At 32.6% G+C, this 14,746-nt stretch overlaps 3 protein-coding genes and 1 long non-coding RNA gene across 5 annotated transcripts; 2 read left to right on the top strand and 2 right to left on the bottom strand.

Annotated features, from left to right (window-relative positions):
• The first annotated feature begins 751 nt into the window (after positions 1–751).
• LOC130589815 (uncharacterized) lies at positions 752–2,293 on the top strand. The gene is made up of 3 exons (XM_057391409.1): positions 752–897; positions 1,489–1,816; positions 2,157–2,293. The coding sequence occupies exons 1-3, from the start codon at positions 793–795 to the stop codon at positions 2,291–2,293; spliced, it is 570 nt and encodes a 189-aa protein (XP_057247392.1). The 5' UTR covers positions 752–792.
• Positions 2,294–2,427: 134 nt separating this feature from the next.
• LOC125497748 (uncharacterized) lies at positions 2,428–4,806 on the bottom strand. The gene is made up of 2 exons (XR_007274703.2): positions 3,327–4,806; positions 2,428–2,758 (listed from the first exon to the last, which is right to left on the bottom strand). It is a non-coding gene; the product is annotated as an uncharacterized LOC125497748 (long non-coding RNA).
• A 1,005-nt stretch (positions 4,807–5,811) lies between these two features.
• On the top strand, positions 5,812–9,001 carry LOC130589814 (uncharacterized). The gene is made up of 4 exons (XM_057391403.1): positions 5,812–7,352; positions 8,106–8,354; positions 8,565–8,711; positions 8,807–9,001. Exons 1-4 carry the CDS (start codon positions 7,092–7,094, stop codon positions 8,999–9,001), a joined length of 852 nt encoding a protein of 283 aa, XP_057247386.1. The 5' UTR covers positions 5,812–7,091.
• Positions 9,002–10,565: 1,564 nt separating this feature from the next.
• LOC130590403 (protein FAR1-RELATED SEQUENCE 5-like) lies at positions 10,566–14,108 on the bottom strand. 2 transcript variants are annotated; one of them, XM_057392744.1, is made up of 3 exons: positions 12,940–14,108; positions 11,396–12,198; positions 10,566–11,034 (listed from the first exon to the last, which is right to left on the bottom strand). In XM_057392744.1, exons 1-2 carry the CDS (start codon positions 13,615–13,617, stop codon positions 11,617–11,619), a joined length of 1,260 nt encoding a protein of 419 aa, XP_057248727.1. In that variant the 5' UTR covers positions 13,618–14,108; the 3' UTR covers positions 10,566–11,034; positions 11,396–11,616. The 2 variants fall into 2 exon arrangements, with proteins under 2 accessions (XP_057248727.1, XP_057248725.1); XM_057392742.1 differs by having other exon boundaries at positions 10,566–11,031.
• Between the last annotated feature and the right edge of the window lie 638 nt (positions 14,109–14,746).

Raw genomic sequence — 14,746 nt, 5'->3', positions numbered from 1 at the left:
TGGGTTGGGAGTCTCTTAGATATTAGGATAAAGCCTAATCTGAATTTGGAGGTGTTGTTAAATTACAATGCATCTGGAATGATGTTTTCAACAAAGAATGGTAAACTGATTTTTAATAAGTTTACCATTAGTGATGTTTTGGGTTACCTGTGTCAGATAGAGCAGTAGAGTTATGATGACGCCTTTAGGAGGAAAGGTAGTCAGATAGAGGCTGAAAGTGCCAGGAAGGATTGGCATAGGTTTCTTGGTATTTCTAATCCCAAGAAGGTATATATTGGTAGAAAAAATTGGGATGATTTGTTTAAGAAATATGAATCCGGGGATGATTTCAAGAAGTTATTTGTTATCTTTTCGTTGTCCAAGCTTCTATGTCCTATAGCTGATTTAGGGCCTGTGCTGAAATGTGCCAAGAGTTTAGAAGATGTATCTGCAATTTCAAGTTATGACTGGTGTGGATATATATTGAGAAGTCTTTGTGCTGCTGTTTTGGACTGTCATCAGTCTATTATGATTAAGAAGATTGAGCTTGGACAGAAGAAAGTATCATTCAAGCTTCGGGATGCGTCAGCGCTTTGACTCTTGCTGTTATTCACAACTTCAAGTGTCGTACTGGATTATTCAAATGTCAGTAAGCCATTTATCAGTTATTGGCAGGATGAGAAGGATTTGACTGATGTTGTGAAGCAGTTTGAGATCAACATGGATTTTATTCTGCCGGTGAAGCGTGAAAAACAGAAGGTTGAGTTTAAAACTCCCAGTGTTAGTGTTGCTAGTAGGAAGTCTGGTTCTCCTATGATTAAGGTGGTTGAGGGTCCATCACCTTCAACTAGGCAGCTTATCATGGATCTTCCTCATAGTTTGATGACTGATGAAGAAATAGATGCTCTTGATGTTCCTGTGAGTTTCATTTATCTTATGTTTTTATTTTTTTTACTCTTGAACTCTAAGTGAAGACTGTTGACCTCTAACTGAAATAATGTCAGTTCTAGCTGAAGAGCAAATAAGACTAACTTAAAAGTAAAGAAGTGTAACTTAGAAATAAAGAAGTCTAACTGAAACTATGTAACTGAAGAGTTAATAAGTCTAACTGAAAATTATATTAGTCTAACTGAAAACTTAATAAGTCTAACTTGGAAGTAAATAAGTCTAGCTGAGAAGTAAATAATCTAACTGAAAATTAAAGAAGTCTAACTGAAGAGTACATAAGTCTAATTGAAAACTAAAAAAGTCTAACTGAAGAGTACATAAGTCTAACTGAAGAGTACATAAGTCTAACTGAAAAGTAAATAAGTCTAACTGAAAACTAAATAAGTCTATCTGGAAACTAAATTAGTGTAACTGAAAACTAAATAAGTTTATTTATTTTCATTTAAGTTTTCATTTGATAGTTTGATTCTTTCAGATGTCCTTATATTTCTGTTTATGTTGTTTCTGTGTCATCATCATATTAATTTGTTTGTTTATTCTATTTTGCTCTTTTAATTGAAGGAATATGTGAAGAACATGCACAAGTTGAAGAGGAATGCGCTTGCATTCTGTCAAGTGAATTTGGAGATTGCCCAGAATATTCGGGAGGAAGGCGAGAAGCTGTCTCAAGACAGTATTTCTCTGGATGATAGTGAAGTATTTAACCCAGATTTTCTGAGTCAAATTGACGACATATGCAAGCGTCATTTGGAAGCGAAAGACAGTGCAAACAAAGTTGATCCTACAATTTCACTATTGGTGAAGCGGCCTGTTGAATTGGAGTTTGGAAGAATTGAAAATGTTCCTGATTTGGATTCTGGTGTTCATGGAGTTGATTTGAAAGAAGGAAGTAAGTTCCTTTCATTATATTATTTTCATGTTGTAGTTTTGTAATCTGGTTGGAATAAAAAATTTAGACTCTAAGTGAAAGAAATGTTTAACTGAAGAAGTGAAATAGCTAACTTTGATACTCTAACTGAAAGAATAAAATGACCAACTGAAAACTTTGACAGTCTAACTGAAATAATATGAGCACCAGCTTAAAATGAGATGAATACTAAATGAATTTTTTCAATTCACTTAAGTTTTCATTTGATTGCTGGATTTTTTCAGTTTATTTTTTTTTTCATCTGTTGGAAACATTGTTTCAGTTTTTGTGTATTTAGTTGTTTTTTATGTTTTGAATGAAGATGATGAAAAAGAAGGAGAGGAGGATGAGAAGAAGATGAATGCTGATGATGATCAGCATAAAGAAGATGATGATGATGATGATGATGATGATGATGGTGATGATAAGGATCACCAGAATTATAAGAAGAAAGGATGAGTGCTGATGATAATGGTGATCCTGGTCTTCAAGAGATGAAGACAAAGGAGTAGATAAGGATGCTGGTCTTCATGGAGATGAAGACAAAGGAGGAGATAACGGTGATCCTGGTCTTCAAGGAGATGAAGACAAAGTAGGAGATAAGGATGCTGGTGTAACAGCCCGCACTTCCAAGCTGCTAGCTAATTATACTTAACATTCACTAATCACAATTAACGCTTAATAATCTCGAATTACATTTACTCGCAGCGGAACACATAAACCTTAAAATGATCCTGGACCTGTGGGTCAGGGCCCACAACACATCATCCATAAGATACATATCTAATTTTATAATACTTTACTCGAATCCCGAAACAATACAATATTAAATATTTCACGCACTAAGAACTTGAATACTTCTAATTACAACTTAACAACCAAACTTTTCCTTTATGATCCATTCGGAGCTTCCAACTCAAGAACCTGCAATTACAAAACAGAAATACAAAACAAAAACGAAAACTAAAATGAGCGAAAAACTCAGTAACTTTACTTCAGCCCGTCAAAACGGTTTTGGTTCGTAAACATTTTTCATATCAGAAACAACTTGGTAATTGTTCGGAAATAATTCATCTTTTGAATATATCGCTGGCATAGCTCAATTACTTAACACAAATCACTGGCAAGTACAGGCTTATAACAGAACTTAACATAATACTCGACCTTATCTGGTCTTAACTCATATACGAATTATTTTACTCCACCTTTACCTTGCCCACTATTCATCTCAGTTCATAAACTAAGCCAGCTAAAACCATTTCGAAAACATTTTCTCATTATCATACTCAAATCACATTTTTAGAATACTTTATAGTTTCCGAACAATTCCAATAACATACAGCATTATTCTTCCATAACCATCAAATATCAATTCACAATTAACTTATAAATATGCATCTATAACCATGGCCATGACTATAAGCAATGTATGATATTGAAAACACAATACAACATGGGCATGTAAATTCATTTTGCTGAACATAAAGATTACCTCATACGAAAGCTAATTTCTTAATCTCCCATCCAATAACCGAGAACCTCCAAGCTTCTTTAACCTCTTTGACATTCATCAATCAACATTCGAAATACACCTCAACAATAATACCAACTATCAATACTCATACTTAATAATTCTCAAACATATATACTCCTAATACTAAACCATCTCAACCTGAATTACTTGACTTAACTAATCAAAGTCCCATTAACATCATCGACAAAAAAAAAATCATTCCCAAACAAAGTTTCTTTCAGAACTTAGACAATGAAAGTTCAAAACAATAACAATCCAGCTTTGCATTTTTTTCATTAAAATCCATAACCGAATTGATTTCCATAGTGACAATTCACAATCTATATTACATCAACTTTGAAATAATTCTCCTCAGAACTTAATTCAAAAACTCATTTAAACAAACTCTTATACTCATAACTATTTCTTGAAATTAAATATGAGAAAAGGGAAAGACATATATCTAGATTATACCTTGCAAAAATCAGAATTGATTTTCTTATGAATCGAGTGAGGAACATTGGAGGAAACATAAAAACAATGTCGCAGCAGCAACAACAAGAACAACGATGCACCAACACAGCCATGGCAGCAGCGGCAACAAGAAAAACAACAGCTGCAACGACAACCACCAACAGCGGTGGCGCCGGAACACCAATTCGAACGACAGCAGCAACACAAAAGCAGAGGAGAGAGAAAAAAAATAGCAGCACAACACTAAAAACTCGAAGCAAAGGAGAGAGAAACTCCACCAAACGCAGGCAACGTCGCAACCAACAACAATGGTGATGGTGGAATGGCGGCAAAACGCCGGCCAAAGTACCGACGACAAAGAACAACAGCAAAGATGAACTTCATAACAGCAAACCCGAAGAGAGAGAAAAATTTCAGCGAGAGAAAACGAATCAGGAGTGAGGGGATTTGAGGGTTTTGGGTTTCTTCAATTCTGGTTGATGAATCTCTAGAGTTTGAGAATGAGTTGCTAGATATCTAAACCCCTTAAAAAAAAACTGATTAGGCTTTGGTGTTGACAACTCAAAATTTTATTCAACTTGGCAGCAAAATACTAAGACACGTAAAGAGAGAGAAATAGGTTCTTCTTTTTTTTTTGTTTTTTTTTTTCAAATTATATCTTAAACACAAATTCTATTTAGACATTAAAATACACTTTTTCAAAGGTGTTTTACAATAGTTTAACATATAATTTAAGGTAATAAAATATCATTATCTTTTAATGAAACCTGCTTAAAAACACGACTGTTACAGCTGGTCTTCATGGAGATGGAGAGGAAGGTGGAAGTAAGTTCTTCTTATTGTATTGTTTTAGTTTGCTTAAATGAAAAAGTTAAATAGCTAACTGAAAGAATAAAAAGACCAACTGAAAAGTTTGATATTCTAACTGAAATAATATTAATACTAGCTGAATATCATATAAATACCAAATGAAACTTTTTGTATTTGTTTTTATTTAATCTGTGGAAAAATAGTTTTAGTTTGTCAATGAATTTATTCATTTCTGATTTTGTTTTTTCAGTTATTGTGTATTATTTATTTTTATTGTTTTGTTTTTGAATGAAGATAATGAGAAAGAACCGAAGGAAAGATATAAAGAAGACTGGCAATGCTGATGATGATTGTGGTCTTCAAGGAGATAAAGAGGAAGGAGAAATAAGGAGTTGGATGCTGGGGTTCATACAGAAGGAGAGAAAGGAGGAAGTAAGTTTCTTTCATGTTATTCCTAATTGAAAAGATTCAAAGACCAACTGAAAAATGTGATGCTCTAAAGGAAATAATATCTTATAAATAGCAATGAAATACTGTTTTAGTTTGTAACAATATGAAAAAGAACTGAAAAATAAATAGGAAGTAAGCACTATAAAGATTACTTGAACAATAATTGATGAAGTATTATAAATGTAGCTGAAAATGATTGTAATAGTATCAAATAAAAGAATAATTATACTAATAATAAATTAAGGACCAACTGAAAAGAAAATAAGTCTAACTGAAAACTAAATAAGTCTAACTGAAAAGTATATCAACTGAAAACTAAATTAGTCTAACTGAAGAGCAAATAAGTCTAACTGAAGAGTAAATACGTCTAACTGAAGAGGTAATAAGTCTAACTGAAAACTAAATAAGTCTAACTGAAAACTAAGTTAGTCTAACTGAAGAGTAAGTAAGTCTAACTGAAGAGAAAATAAGTCTAACTGAAGTGTAAATAAGCCTAACTGAAGAGTTAATAAGTCTAACTGAAAACTAAATTACTCTATCTGAACACTTAATAAGTCTAACTTAATCAGTGTAACTGAAGAGTAAATAAGTCTAACGGAAGATTAAATAAGTCTAACTGAAGTATTATAAAGACTAGCTGAAAAAATAAAAAGTCTAACTGAAGGACTATAAAGACTACCTGAACAATAAACAAGTCAAACTGAAAGAATATTCAGACCAACTGAAAATTTTGATACTCTAAATGAAATAGTCTTAATACCAACTGAATATCATATAAATATCAAATGGAACTTTTTATATTTTTTTTTTTTTTTTTTTTTGAATTAAGATGTTGAGAAAGAACAACCAAAGGAAGCTGATAGGAAGAGGAGGAATGCTGATGATGATCAAGTCAAAGGGGCTAAGGATAAGGATAAGTGTAAAATTTCTACACACGTCCCTACTCGCACCGCTGCTGGTATTGATATTGTTGATCTTCGTACTCCAACTCCTCCTCCTCCTCCTCCTCCTGTTGTTGAAGCAGTTGAGAATGTATATAGCAGAAAGTCTTGGAGAGTTGATTCTTCTGCTAAAAGGAAAAACATTGTTGATTTCGATGCCCCTTCATTCCAACTATTAACTCCTAGTCCTGTTGTTGAGGATCTTCCATACAGTGCAGAGAGTGGTGAGGGTGTTGGAAGTTCAATTCCAATCATCACTCCAGTAAATGTAAAATATCCTCGAGTAAGTATAGTTTTAGTTTCTGTTTTTTTATTTTTCTGTTTCAGTTAGTGTATGTTTCTTGTCATTTAGTATATCTTTTATTTCAGTTAGTGTATGTTTGTTTGTTGTCAGTTAGTATCAGTTTATGTTTGAGTTAGTGTAAGTTTCATGTCAGTTAGTGTTTCTTTTTTGTCAGTTAGTATTATGTTATGTTTCAGTTAGTGTATCATTCTTGTCAGTTAGTAATTGTTTAATTTTCATTTGGTTTATGTTTCTTGTCATTTAGTATCTGTTTTATTTTCAGTTAGTGTATGTTTATCTTTCAGTTAGTATATCTGTCATCCTTTTTTAATATTTTAATTGAATGCAGGGTGATGGCTCTTATTCTGATCAATCATCATACAAATCCTACAAACCTCAGAAACAATCAAGTCAGAAATCCCTTCAACACCTGAATTATTGAAGGGGTGGGACTATGACCCTTCTTCAGAGAAAGTTGGGAAAGTTGTGAGAGTTAAGGAACCAGGTGATGATTATGACGATGAAGGTTTGGAGGACCTGATTGATAGGATTGCTGATCATGGAGTTGAATCATCATCTCACAAGGCTAAAAAAGAAGAGGATGAGAATGAAGCTGGTGTTGTTTCATCTTCTACGCCTGGTTTGCATGCTGTTCCTGTCAACAACCATGGCATAATATTATGTCGAAGTTTGCAGCATTATAATAGATATTTGAGTGATCTGTCTCCTGACCAGAGGTTGCTGGTTGATTATCTATTTTACAATGAGTATGAAGATGTTGCATATATGTCATTGGATACAGATTCTGAGGAAGTGAAGATGAAAAATGACATTATGCAAAGTGAACTTACAAGTGATCTCATTGTGGATTTTGATAATCCTCATAGCAACTATGCGGTTCAGCTGTACAAATTCGACTTAATTAGCATGCCTCGTCAAGGTTGGCTGACAAGTGGAGTTATTGACGGATGCGTCTTCATGTTCAATAGGCAAGAAGAGGAATCACCTTCTGCAACAAGGAGATTTTGGTTTAATATTATGCCTTTTGTAAGTGTTGTTATTGCTTAGTTTTATATGTTTGTTTTCATTTGGTCATATTATTTTGTCAGTTGGTCATCTTCTGTTTTTCAGTTTGTCATGTTATGTTTTTCAGTTGGTCATATTATGTTTTCAGTCTAATAAAAAGTAAATAAGTGTAACTGAAAACTTAATAAGTCTAGCTGAATAATAAATAAGTGTAACTAAAAATAAAGAAGTCTAACTGAAAACTAAATGAGTCTAACTGAAAAGTAAATTACTCTAACTGAGAAGTAAATAAGTCTAACTGAAAGCTTAATGAGTCTAACTGAAAACTTAATGAGTCTAACTGAAAACTTAATGAGTCTAACTGAAAACTTAATGAGTCTTACTGAAAACTTAATAAGTCTAACTGAAAACTAAATGAGTCTAACTGAAAAGTAAATTTGTCTAACTGAGAAGTAAATAAGTCTCACTGAAAACTTAATGAGTCTCACTGAGAACTTAATGAGTCTTACTGAAAACTTAATAAGTCTAATGAAAACTAAATGAGTCTAACTGAAAAGTAAATTTGTCTAACTGAGAAGTAAATAAGTCTCACTGAAAACTTAATGAGTCTCACTGAGAACTTAATGAGTCTAACTGAAAACTTAATGAGTCTAACTGAAAACTAAATAAGTCTAACTGAAAAGTAAATAAATCTAACTGACATTTTAAAAAGTCTAACTGAAAACTAAACTTAATGTTTCAGTTTGTCATAATATCTATTTTCTTTTGTTGTAGAACTATATCAATTGGTTGTGTGCTGAGAAGGTAAAAAAGGTTCAGTTTGAGAGTGAGATTGCTGAAAATGAGATTATTTTGAAGAACCTGGAGGGCACTAGGCAGTATGATCAGAAGTTTAAGGAATGGGAAGAAAACAAGAAAAAGCTTATTACAAAAGATGATGATTTATTCTACAAGAAATGTAAGGAAGCTATTTCTTCATGGGTGAAATCATTTCCACGCAATGATATTCGAGAAGCTGAACTGGTTAGTTGTATTATTGTTAACTATTTTTTTATTTGTTCAGTTAGTGTAATTTTCTCTTTCAGTTAGTGTATGTTACTTGTCAGTTAGTCCTAGTTTATGTTTTCAGTTAGTGTATGTTTTTAGTTCAGCTAGTGTTTTTAGTATTTCATTTTGTTTTTTGTTCTCTGTCAGGTAGACTTATTGCTTTTGCATCTTATGTTTATCTTCCAGATTTTTGTTCCTGTTCACAAGGATGATCATTATACTGTCTTGGTGCTGAACAAGAAAGCAAAAAGGATTGAAAATATTGACAATCGTACAGACATGAAGGACATTGATAGATATAAGCATGAGGAATTTAACGGTCTTACATACTTTGTAAGTACCTTTTTATGAGCATTTGTATTTTTTTTTTGTTCCATTTTATTACTTGTTTTTTAATTGTTGTTTTTTTTTTTGATCTTCAAATGCAGTGTCGTGCTTTTGATTCTTTTATGAAAGAGACTATGAGATGTCGTGATTTTGATCGTCTCCACCATTGGCAAACATCAACTCTTTACTTCCCTTGGAGAAGCAAGGACAACAATTTTGATTGTGGTGTCTATGCAATCAAAACCATGGAGCTGTATGACGGTCAAATACTAACCATGCTGCACTTGTTGACCTAAAAGGGTATGATTACTTTATTTTGCTTGTTACATTTCTGTTTTTGAAAGTTTTTTAATAGAAAAAGGTATGATAGCCAGTTAGTGAAGGACTTGAAAGACTAGCTGAAAAACAAAGATGTCTAACTGAAGCATTATAAAGACTAGCTGAGAAATAATGAAGTCTAACTGAAGCACTGTAAAGACTAGCTTAGAAATAAACAAGTCTAACTGAAACATAATAAATACTAGCTGAAAAACAATCAAGTCTAACTGAAACACAATCATTACTAGCTGAAAGCATTATAAGGACTACCTGAAAAACAATGAAGCACTATAAAGACTAGTTGATGTTGTTGTTTATTTTCAGTTAGTTTTATTTTGTAATTGTTACATTTTTGAACCTTTTTTAATAGTTTTGATTTTTTTATTTTTTAGGGAGCCACCAAAAACCTTGAGCGGTGTAGGCTTGCTCTTCGTCTTGTGGACCATCCTTTAAACAAACTGAGAGAGAAAGTGAAGCATGACTGTTATGTTTGGTCTGCAAAGAAACCTGAACTGATGGCAAGACAGAAGATAAGGAAGGATAAAGAGGCTGTTCTAGATAAATTAGCATTTAATCGATCAAAGAAGACGAATAGAAAAGAAGCACACATTTTACGGCGAAGGAGGGATCATGAGGCGAAAGTAGAAGATGTGTTGAATAATAATTTTGGAGACAAAGTGAAAATAGAGCAACTGTTGAAATTTCATTATTGTTAGGTGCCAAACTTTTTTTTATTATTATTATAATGTACAGTAGAAATAGAAACCATTGAATTTTGCAATGTACAGTACAAATAGCACAGAACTCATTTTACATTTTATATCTGTGTTCTTTAATGAATTGTACATTTACACTTACTTTGAATGGAATACATTTGTGTAAAAATGAAGTTGTTTGAAAATTAATTGGAAAAATACAAATACCAACTGAAAAATGAAAAATCTAACTCATAATAATAAGTGTATGACATATATTTGTAAATATAAATTTTAAGTCTAACTTATACACTGTAAATAGTAGCTGAAAAACAAACAAGTCTAACTGAAGAGTTGTTAAGTCTAACTGAAAAATAAACAAGTCTAACTGAAGCTCTATAAACACTAGCTGAAAAATAAAGAAGTCTAGCTGAAGCACAATTAATACTGCTGAAAAATAAATAAGTCTGACTGAAGGAAATTTAACACTAGCTGAAAACTACACAAGTCTAACTGAAGCGTAATTAATAGAGGCTGAAAATCAAATAAGTCTAACTGAAGCAGAAATATACACAAGTCTAATTGAAGTACAATTAATACAAGCTGAAAAATAAATACGTCTAACTGAAGCATCATTAAGACTAGCTGAAAAAGACACAAGTCTAACTGAAGCAGTATAAAGATAAGCTGAGAAATAAATAAGTCTAACTGAAGCATCATTAAACTAGCTGAAAAAACACAAGTCTAACTGAAACTGAATTAATATAAGCTTAAAAGTAAACACGTCTAAGTGAAGCACTAGAAAGACTAGCTGAAAAATAAACAAGTCTAACTGAAGGTCAATAAATACTAATATTACTGAATTTCGAGTAGCTTAGGAATAAACAAGTGTAAATTTCAATACAATTACTGAGTGGAATACAATTGAAAACTAATATTATTTGAACACTATTCAACTTGAGGTACATTTGGGGTTTTTGTTCCATATTCGTTCGGATGCCTTGTCTTCATTTTACGCTTCTCAAAATGTCCTTTTACTCTCTTGTTTCCCTTTGGTGGTCTTCCTTTTGTCTTTATCACCTCAGGATTTTCAACTGTTTGTCTTCGTAGTTCTTCATCTTCGATTTCTTGTTGTTTTTGTTGATCAGTCTTGAAAACTTCTTTCACTGATTTGTATAATTCCTTCAACGACTTGTCACATAATGTTCTTGCATCCTCATTTGATTGACATATTGACACTAGGTTGTAGAAATTCTTGGTTATTGCATGTCTCCATGGTGTCCACAACTGTGCATTTTGGCTTTGGTCCTTGTCTGCTTTAATAAATGTTTCTTAGTCAATTAGTTCATTTGACTAACTAAAATTTTCAGATAGCTTATAAATTCTTTCAGGTGGTGTGTTAATTGTTTCAGTTAGTTAAGTGTTAAACCCCACACCCCCAAAACCCCCCACTACTAATATTCCCCCTCCCACACACAAAGAAAACCCCCAATTAATGTTCTGGTAGTAACATTAATTTATCAGTTAGTTATAGTAATGTTTCAGCTGGAGCCTTTTTTTTTTCAGTTCACTAATTAAATCTTTCAGGTGATCAGTTAATTGTTTCAGTTGGAGTCTTCAGTTTTTCAGTTAGTTGCTTTCATTTGTCAGTTAGTCATATTGATTTATTTCACTAACCTTGAACATTCTCCCATACTGCTGACTTTGCAAGTCTTGTCCATCTCTTAAGGATATATTGTTGTGGTATTTGAAATATGCTGAACATGTGCATGACCCTTATTATGTGAAAGCAAAGCATCCCCGTCTCTGTGAAGCATTGACATGAGCACACTAATTCTGTTGTCGCCTCATCGTATGCTACTGTATGTGAATTGCTGAAATCTTCTTCTGGTGAGACTTCAAACAACTTCAGCTGTGAGTTTCTCTGTTGCAAATGCTCGTAAAAATGATGCCATTGCCCACTCATACTCTGTTTCAAAGTCATTATATAGTGCTAGTGTGTATACATCAGCTGCATGTTTCAGAAGCTTTGATTTGGATTTGACGGCTTTGGGACGTTCAGTTCTGTTCCGGAAGTTGTCACTAGTTTCATTGCTTCTCCATCTTTTCACTGTTTGCTCAAATATATGATAGAATTCAAACAGGTTTGTTGTTGCTTTTGCATTGAATGATATTGCCTTATTTGTGACTTCACTTCTTTGTGATGATAAGATTCCAGCTGAAAACATATCCCTGTTTAATGCGGTGCACCACTTGTGTCTCTGATCATATACTTGCTCGAACCATTCTTTTTTCTCGTGTCCATACAATTCCATCATTTTCGCCCACAATTCTTCAAAGCCTGATTCATTTTGACACCCCATCAAACAGTTCTTGAACATGTTCTTGAAGTCTTCATTGGTCTTGAGGGATCCGAAGTGGCTTACAAAGTTCTTCTCTATATGCCAAAGGCAAAGCCTATGTCTTGTATTTGGGAAAACCTGATTTAAGATAGTACATATTATGCTAGAAATCACTTTCATTTGAATGCTTGTGAATCTAATTTAAAAGGTAAAGAAATAATATGAAGACCAACTGAAAATTTAAGAAGTCTAACTGAAAACAGTGTAAATGCTAACTGAAAATTTCATTAGACAAAAAGAAGTAATATGAAGCCCAAATGAAAACTAAATGAGTCTAACTGAAAACTAAATAAGTCTAACTGAAAACTAAATAAGTCTAATGAAAAGTAAATTTGTCTAACTGAAAAGTAAATAAGTGTAACTGACAACTAAATAAGTCTAACTGAAAATTAACTAAGTCTACCTGAATAATCAAGACGTCTAACTGAAAAAGAAAGAAGTCTAACTGAAATAGTGGAAATAAATGAGTCTAACTGAAAACTCAATGAGTCTAACTGACAACTAAATGAGTCTAATAAACTAATGAGTCTAACTGACAACTAAATTAGTCTAACTGAAAACTAAATAAGTCTAACTGAAAACTCAATGAGTCTAACTTAAAACTAAATACGTCTAACTGAAAACTCAATGAGTCTAACTGAAAAGTAAATTAGTCTAACTGAGAAGTAAATTAGTTAACTAAAAAGTAAATAAGGCTATCTGAAAAATTAATGAGTCTAAATGAAAACTAAATAGGTCTAACTGAATTATAAATAATTAACTCAAACTGAAGACTAAATAATTCTAACTGAAAACTAAATAATTCTAACTGAAAAATACCTTTTCAATTGCATTGCCCATTGCCTTATCTTGATCAGTGAAAATTGTCTTTGGCTCTTGTTGGCACATTGCTCTCTTGAATGTTTCTAGTAGCCATTCAAAGCTCTCTTCCTTTTCATTAGTTATGAAAGCACATGCAAACATTGTTGTTTTCCAATGGCAATTTATGCCAACAAATGGTGCACATATCAGTCCATATTTGTTTGTCCTATATGTTGTGTCAAATATCATAACATCTCCATATGCTTTGAAGTCCTCCAACATCATTGAATCTCGCCAAAAGTAGCTGACGATGTTGTTATGTTCCCCAAATTTCAGCCTGTAGAAGAATGCAGGATCATCATCCGCTCTTTGCTGAAGTAAGTCCAACACACTCTGCATATCCTTTCCTTCAACCAATCTTGTTCTGTACTGTGTGATATAGTTTAGATGGTCCCTTTTTGTGTGGCCCACTACTTCTTCTGATCCAGCCTCATGACACAAAAAGTTGTATGCATGCATTGGCTTTATGCCAGATTCAACCATTGTTTGTATTAGTTGTCCTTTTTGTTCAGTTATCTTCCTTTCTGATTTCAGATGATGTATTTCTTGTTGTATTACCAACTCATGGTTGTGCTGCAACTCATGAGCTACTACAACAAAGTCTTCACCAGGTTTTTCTTGCTTAAATCTGACCATGGCTTTGCATGCTGTTCTTGTTTCATTGACTACTCTTTCCTTTCTTTTGTTGGTTGGCTGCTCAACATCTGGTATCTGAACAGGTTTTTCTTGTTGTGTGTCTTTTCTTTTGGTTCTGTTATTTTGTTTGTTGATTTTGAGCCTCCTTCCTTTGAGCAAACCAAGTAGAATTCGTATATTGAATTATCAATTCTCCTCCTCCTTAGAGTTTGTTTCCTAATACTAAATCCTAATGCTCTTGAGTGTGCTTGATACAAGTTGTAACCATCTTTGTGATCTGTAACATGTCTCCCTATTAAACTGCTACTGATATTTTCGTCATTGATGTACTTGAGATATTCATGTTCAGCTGTTGAGTTCATTGTCAAAAAATTAGGACACTAACTTAAAGAACAAAAGCACTAACTGAAAACTAAACAAGTGTAGCTGAGAATGATTGTAATAGTATCAAATGAAAGAATAATTATACTAAATGAAATAAATTAAGGACCAACTGAAAAGAAAATAAGTCTAACTGAAAACTAAATAAGTCTAACTGAAAACTGAATCAGTCTAACTGAAAACTAAATTAGTGTAACTGAATATGTCTAACTGAAAGCAAATAAGTCTAACTGAAAACTAAATAAGTCTAACTGAAGAGTTAAAAAGTCTAACTGAAAACAAATAAGTCAACTGAAAACTAAATTAGTCTAAATGAATCAGTCTATGAATCAGTCTAACTGAAGAGCAAATAAGCTAACTGAAAAGAAAATAAGTCTAACTGAAGAGTTAATAAGTCTAACTGAAAACTAAATAAGTCTAACTGAAAACTAAATTAGTCTAACTGAATCAGTCTAACTGAATCAGTCTAACTGATGAAATAAATAAGTCTAACTGAAGAGTTAATAAGTCTAACTGAAAACTAAATTACTCTAACTGAACACTTAATAAGTCTAACTGAATCAGTCTAACTGAAGAGTAAAAAGTCTAACTGAAAACTAAATTACTCTAACTGAACACTTAATAAGTCTATCTGAATCAGTCTAACTGAAGAGTAAATAAGTCTAACGGAAGAGTAAATAAGTCTAACTGAAGCGTAAATAAGTTTAACTGAAGGTAATAAGTCCAACTGAAAACTAATTAAGTCTAA

Source organism: Beta vulgaris, chromosome 1 (genome assembly GCF_026745355.1).
Source record: "Beta vulgaris subsp. vulgaris cultivar EL10 chromosome 1, EL10.2, whole genome shotgun sequence".
Classification (NCBI taxonomy): domain Eukaryota; kingdom Viridiplantae; phylum Streptophyta; class Magnoliopsida; order Caryophyllales; family Amaranthaceae; genus Beta; species Beta vulgaris.
The sequence above is the reverse complement of the archived record's forward strand: the minus strand, read 5'-3'. Positions and strand labels throughout refer to the sequence as shown.

Coding starts and splice junctions, on each gene's coding strand:
- LOC130589815 (XM_057391409.1), top strand. CDS start 793: ATGATTAAGGTGGTTGAGGGTCCATCACCTTCAACTAGGCAGCTTATC. Junction 898..1,488: donor TAGATGCTCTTGATGTTCCT/GTGAGTTTCATT, acceptor TTTTAATTGAAG/GAATATGTGAAGAACATGCA. Junction 1,817..2,156: donor AGTTGATTTGAAAGAAGGAA/GTAAGTTCCTTT, acceptor TTTTGAATGAAG/ATGATGAAAAAGAAGGAGAG.
- LOC130589814 (XM_057391403.1), top strand. CDS start 7,092: ATGTCATTGGATACAGATTCTGAGGAAGTGAAGATGAAAAATGACATT. Junction 8,355..8,564: donor ATATTCGAGAAGCTGAACTG/GTTAGTTGTATT, acceptor TTTATCTTCCAG/ATTTTTGTTCCTGTTCACAA. Junction 8,712..8,806: donor TTAACGGTCTTACATACTTT/GTAAGTACCTTT, acceptor CTTCAAATGCAG/TGTCGTGCTTTTGATTCTTT.
- LOC130590403 (XM_057392744.1), bottom strand. CDS start 13,617: ATGGTCAGATTTAAGCAAGAAAAACCTGGTGAAGACTTTGTTGTAGTA. Junction 12,199..12,939: donor TGGGCAATGCAATTGAAAAG/GTATTTTTCAGT, acceptor ATCTTAAATCAG/GTTTTCCCAAATACAAGACA.